General features: G+C 35.2%; 1 protein-coding gene across 1 annotated transcript; it reads right to left on the bottom strand.

Moving 5' to 3' along the window:
* Window positions 1–1,111: 1,111 nt before the first annotated feature.
* LOC116338442 (titin-like) lies at window positions 1,112–6,356 on the bottom strand. Its single transcript, XM_031763697.1, has 10 exons — window positions 5,496–6,356; window positions 5,110–5,397; window positions 4,947–5,038; window positions 4,648–4,787; window positions 4,406–4,577; window positions 4,147–4,333; window positions 3,117–3,462; window positions 1,731–3,015; window positions 1,606–1,656; window positions 1,112–1,459 (listed from the first exon to the last, which is right to left on the bottom strand). Exons 1-10 carry the CDS (start codon window positions 6,289–6,291, stop codon window positions 1,319–1,321), a joined length of 3,498 nt encoding a protein of 1,165 aa, XP_031619557.1. The 5' UTR covers window positions 6,292–6,356; the 3' UTR covers window positions 1,112–1,318.
* Window positions 6,357–6,401: the final 45 nt, after the last annotated feature.

The raw sequence follows: 6,401 nt of genomic DNA, 5'->3' as shown, positions 1-6,401 counted from the left end.
TGTTTTTTTTTTTTGTTGATTTTCATACTTTACTTCATCAGCTATTCCTAGAAAAATGGCGGACAACGGATCGAAACCGCTTGCAATTGAAATTTCGATTTTATTTGGGTGTGTGTCTGTGTTTTTTTTTTGTCCACGAAAGCCATTTCAATTTTTTTCGCACGCCATTTCACAATTCACAAATATTAAAATACAGAAAATAATAATACGTTTGGCATTTTTCTTCTCGGGAGTTGTAAATTAAATGATTAAATCTGTTCATGGCGTATATTGGCGAAAAATACGCGGCAAGGTGACACCAAATAATAGCTATATAAAATTCCTTATCTGAATCTATAAAGATAGAGCATATCCTTAACCATCTTATTAAGTGTAACATACCGAATCATTGAAAATTGAGTACAAACGACACGCGATTGCAATGAGTCTTCAAGAAATGTGCAATATCCTATGCGTTCTTAACCACTAAAAATGACATTAGATATATTCAAATGTAAAGTTCTGCTCAGTTTGCTTTCTATTTTCAACACTTTATTGGCACTCATTATAACATTTGTTTTTAGTTTGTGTTTTCTTCTTCTTTAAATTATGCAAACAAAAGTATTTTTAATAAAAACTATTAAATGATATTTTAAGACATCAAACTTTGAAAATGTTTTATTCGATGAATTTTCGATTTGCTTGAATGCGGAAACCTCATTGAATAAAACACATTTATGAACACACTCAATCAAAACAAAATAATTTTTTTTTCATTTTTTTCTATTTTTTTCTGTCAATCCCTTCACTTATACTAATTCATAAGTGAATGCAATCAGTTATCGCTTTATGAAATTTGCATCTCGGTTTGGGGCACATTTAATTTGTATACATTTTTTATGTGCTTCACATGTTCAACCAATTAATTACCAAATAATTTTTTTTAGAAGTATCTAACTTTGTTGATCTCTTCATATACTGGTCGAATTTATAAATGAAATCAACAAAAATTACGCACCAAAGATACTTGCAAAATATTATAATATGAACAATTTTTTTTGGTTGAAATGCTGTGCCCTCATATCCGAAGAGTCTTTTTATGGATGTATACACACTAATGTTTGTATTTTACGAGATAACTTTTTGCTTTACTAGTTTTTTTTTTTTAATTTTGTTTCGGCGAAAATGTATGCACCGAGTAGTTTCTTTTCTCTCTTGAACTTTTAGTATTTTTGTTTCTTTTGTCTTTCAAATTTTCAAAGCTAAAAATAATGTATCGCGAAAATTACAAATCAAACAAATAACACAAAACAGAAACGGTTCAGACAACAGATCTTATTTAGTTCTTACTTTTAACGACAAGTTTAGCCGACGTTTTGACCTGGCCTGCAGAACTGGTGACGCGGCAAGTGAAAAGACCAGAGTCTTCTTCATATGTGGTGGCAATCAATAATACGGCATTGTTTCCATCAAAAATCATCTGAAATATTTATATAAATGGAAAAGAAAAAAAAATCGTTCAATATTTGTAAAATGATTAAAATTACATCATTTTGCAAAATTTTAGAGTAAACATAATAGTGAAAGCGTTGAATTTCAAACGTGAATTAGAAATGAGAAACTCACCTGGAAGTCTGGTGATTCAGGAATCAAAGCACCTTCACGGAACCATTGAACCTACGAAAAAAAGTATAAATTGATTGTAAAATATGTTGGCCCTGAAAACACCCCTTTCAAGCTTTGAAACTTACATTGGTTGGCTTTGTTTTTCCAGAAATTGTTGTTTTGAATTGAGCTGGACTTCCTTCCTGTACAACAACATCTTTCATTGGAGACAATGTTGGTAGAGCTTCTTGCTGTTCGGGTGCTCGTACACGCAAGTTGGCGCTTGTTGTAATTTTACCAAGCGAATTGGCCAATTCACACTTGTAAACGCCTTCGTCCTCGGGGAAAGCTTCGGTAATTCGCAAACTATAATATTCACCGTCGCGTGACATTTGGAAGAATTTCGATGGTTTAATAATATTTGGTCCCTTGAACCATTGAGCTGTTGGATTTGGTTTGCCAATAACTCGGCATTTGAATGCAACACTTGAACCTTCATTAATTGTCTGATCTTTTAGTGGTTCAATGAGTGTTGGTGTTTTTTCGGTGCCCGGAACAGATTGTTGTGGTTGTTTTGGCGCTGATTTAGATGATAAAATTGTACATTCAGCTTCACATCGAGCCTCTCCCGAATTATTTACGGCAACACATTCATAAGCGCCAGCATCTTCTTGGAACGCTTCGATGATTAATAGTGTGTATGTGTTGTCCTCTTCAACGATCTTATACTTGATATTCGGCACGATTTTCTGTCCATTTTTCAACCAGTATACGTCCAATGGTTTTGTGCCATTAATTTTAGCGTCGAAACGTGCCAATTGACCTTCATTAACTGCGGTATCTTGAACAGTAGTCAAAAAGCTTGGTGGTATAGCCGCTCCTTTGCCGGAACGTTTTCTTTCTTCAACCACCAAATTGGCACTACACTTAGCTGTGCCTCCACGATTTTCAGCAATTACTGAAAACATTGCTGAATCTTCAAGGAACACTTGACGAATCATCAAAATTGATTTCGTTCCAAATGTATGAATTTGGAACACTGGCGAATTTTGGATTGGGAAATTTTCACGATACCATTGCACTTTTGGAATCGGATCACCATCGTATTCGACTTCAAAACGAGCTTGTTCGTTTTCAAATGCACGGCATGGTTGAATCTTCTTTGTGAAAACAGGTGGATTGGATGGTTTCACTTGTCCTTCTACCATACGCTCTTGAGCTGAACCTTTGTGTTCAACCTCTGTTGTTTCTGTTGCAGTTATCTTACGTGTTATTTCAACGTCACCAACCGTTTCTTTTTGCGTTTGCTTTTGACGATTAATGTGCACTTCACGGCCATGCACTGAAGATTCTTGTGGTTGCACAGATTGTTGCTGGTTTACTTTACGAACCGTTGTTGTGCTTGTGTCAACGACATCTTCGGTTTTCTCCCTGTTCGAAATGTGTGAAGTATTTCATAATTTAACAAAAACAAAACTCCAGGAACATGGATAAAAATAATATTTGGATTAAAAAAATGATGTCACACTTACAATTGTTCTTGGTATTTTTGTGCCATTCCCTTTGCCATTGATTTGTTAACAACTTTATCGCCGGGAATTGCAAACTGATGACTTTCTTCGCGAAGTTTTGTCTCGCGAAGCAATTGATCTGTTTCAAGTTCTTGCAGTTTGTTATAGTAGTTTTCCGTTTTCTTTTGTTGTACGGTCTTCGTCCATTCAGGAATTTCTTTGACATCTTGTTTGCTCTTTGCAAAATGGTCACCAACCTTAACACTGCCCTGTTCTGCCAAGTATTGTCTACGATCTTCGAATGTTTTTTCAAGTTCGGTTTCTTTTCGATCTTTTTGGTATGGAACCAATTCTGAATCGTACCATGCTGATAACATAGAATGCAATTATATGAGAAAAATGTTGAAATGTTTTTCAAAAAGTTTTGAAACGAAATAACATCCAGTGCATGTAAATAATAAATAATAAATATAAGGTAAATCATTAAAAAATATAAAACCAAAAAAGTGAGAAGCCCAATAATTAACCAGCCTTGCTATCAAAAGGTATAAAAAATTATATGGTTATAAATTATCTAAAACTATATTTTTTTTATTTACATTATGTACAAATCTTTAATTTTACCTCCATTGTGCGCTTAATTCACAAAATGACCCATGCCAATTTACAGCAGCCGCTAGCATGATGCGAAGTAAAGCAAATTGGGAAGATAAAGTAGCGGAAGGATTGTGTCGAAGGTATTGTGCATTGGATTTTGTGAAGTGTACTTATGTGTGGTAGTTTTTTGGTAATAAATTAATTGCAATTGATATGTTATTTCAGTCTTTTTTCCTATGAGTTTTGTGTAAGAAAGCGATATAGTGTTACATGGAAAGTGCTGACTTTGCAAAATCCAGAAAATGCTTATTGTTATGCTTATTGTTTTATTGTGTATATATTTATATTTTATTTAGTGATGATGCTATTGTTTACGCAATTTCATTAAATTATATCATTTTCAAAAATTATCGGACCATAACCCGTTTTACATAATTACTGAACCAGTACTTACGTCTTGGTGAATTTTTAAGGACACCACGATAGTCATCAGTTCGTGGAACGATTTTAAGGTCCACCGTTTCTATAGCTTCACCAACTGAACTTCTGGCGATAACCTCAACTTTACCAGTATCGTATTGTCTGGTTTTTGGTATATCCAAATGGTACATTCCGTCGTATGTTAGTTTGAAACGAGAACCCTAAAAAATACGCAACATAAACAACATTCCTTCAGAAATAGAACAGAAAAATTGTTTGTCTTAGTTACTCACATTGACAACGGTATGACCATTGATGAGCCACATAACACGTGGACGTGGATGACCTGTGACGCGCACACAAAATCGAGCCCATTCACCTTCTTCAACTTGAACTGACTCTGGTTTGCTGACGAAAATTGGTGCTGTTCTTGGTTTAGCATCTTCATCCGGTTCTTCGGGTACACTGCATGAAAAAGAAAAAGTCGATAATATAAAAAAATATTGTCAAGAAGATAATATTTTTCAATACTTACACTTGCCAAGATGCTTCCATTTCACGAATCTTATCAATACTCTTCATGTGTTTGGGCAACTGTGAATCATAAATAATGCCAGGTTTGCCTGATGTTTTGATGATTGCTCTAGTTTCATCCTGTCCATACAAATTCGTTGCCTAAGAACGAGACTTTGTTTAGATTTTTCAATATTCAAAAAATGAATAAATTTCTTTTGTTTTTGCTTTTGTTTTTGTGACGACTATTTGTGAGATACGACGCGCGAAAAATGTGAAAAGCAAAAACAAAAGAAATGCAAAAACAAACGAAAAACAAACCTTGCACACATATTCACCACTATCTTCTGGATAGACCCATCCGAAGTTCATTGCCACATAACCAAAATCATAAATTGGTTCAAAGCGATTTTCTGTAAGACGAAAGCAAAAAAATATGGCATTGATTTAATTGAAAAGAACTTTTAAATTGCATAGTACTTACTGTGATGAAGTGGTTTTCCATTGAAGAACCATTCAACTTTCATGTTTGGATCGCCGACTGGTGCAAGTTGACATTCGAATTTGGTTGATTGCATTTCAACTAGAGTTGTTTGATCTTTAATTTGGGTAACAAAACGTGGTGGTTGTTTTTTGTCTGCATCATACATATCATCTTCGGTGAGGAAAATTTCTGATGTGTATTTTTTGATGGCAGCTTCCATTTGCATCAATGTTTCGGATGTTTTCATTCCTTTTGGAACTTGATTTTGCAATATGATCGATGGCAATTCTAGAAGCGAAAATAAAATTGCACAATTATTAAAGAAAATTCTCTGCATGTTATTTTATCAATGAACTAAGAATGGTTATAACAAAATGTCAACGTACGTTTACATGAAATAGTTGCTTTGGTGAAATCTTCTCCAAAATCATTAACGGCTCTGCATACATATTCACCGCTATCTTCAGCATACACATACAAAATATCCAATGAAACATAACCAAGATCGTATAAGTTTCTAAAGCGATGACCTGATGGTAGCAATTTGCCATTACGGTACCATTCGATGCGAAGATTTGGATCGCTTTTCGGTTCAACACGACATTCAAATCGAATGGATTCTGATTCTTCTACCGTCCATGATTTGATTTGCGTTAAGAATTTTGGTGGTCCGGCTGGGGCTGGTTCAGGAGCTGGTTCTGTAACTGGGCCACGTTCCAAATCTTTCAAATGTTCGACAGTCATGCCGTGTGGCAATTGTGAATCGGAAACGATGCCCTGTTTACCAATACAAGTGACTTTGGCTTTGGTGACTGCCTGTCCCCATTTATTTACGGCACGGCATGCATATTCACCAGAATCACGCAAGTAAATGTAGTCAATATCGAGTGCAATAAATCCAAAATCGTTTAATTGATGCACTCTTGATCCGGTGGCCATTGGACGACCATTGTGGAACCAATCAATTCGCATTGTTGGATCACCGACCGGCTCAACTCGACAGTCGAAATGAATTGGTCCACCTTCGGGCACATCTAAATTATCAGCGATATCAACAGTAAATTTAGGTGGATGCGCTTCTTCTTCGTCAACGAAGATTTCTTCGCGCTTATGGAGATTTTCCTCAAGTTTTTGCAAACTTTCCGTTCCAGTTCTGAAGTTGGATGGAAGTTGGGGTTCCATAATGATACCCTGACGACCTTTCACATGTAATTTACATGAAACAGTTGCTTCGCCGTGTTTGTTGAAAGCCTATGGTTATATTCAATTTAAAATGGTTATTCCTTTTTTTT

This window comes from Contarinia nasturtii, unplaced genomic scaffold, assembly GCF_009176525.2.
Source record: "Contarinia nasturtii isolate CC-2019 unplaced genomic scaffold, AAFC_CNas_1.1 Cnas_scaffold_414, whole genome shotgun sequence".
Lineage (NCBI taxonomy): Eukaryota > Metazoa > Arthropoda > Insecta > Diptera > Cecidomyiidae > Contarinia > Contarinia nasturtii.
The sequence above is the reverse complement of the archived record's forward strand: the minus strand, read 5'-3'. Positions and strand labels throughout refer to the sequence as shown.

What these genes read in the sequence shown, in the direction of transcription:
- LOC116338442 (XM_031763697.1), bottom strand. Translation starts at nt 6,291, where the DNA reads ATGGAACCCCAACTTCCATCCAACTTCAGAACTGGAACGGAAAGTTTG. An exon ending in AGCAACTATTTCATGTAAAC is followed by an intron (nt 5,398 to 5,495) that starts GTACGTTGACAT and finishes TTTCGCTTCTAG; the next exon opens with AATTGCCATCGATCATATTG. An exon ending in GAAAAACAAAGCCAACCAAT is followed by an intron (nt 1,657 to 1,730) that starts GTAAGTTTCAAA and finishes TTTTTTTCGTAG; the next exon opens with GTTCAATGGTTCCGTGAAGG.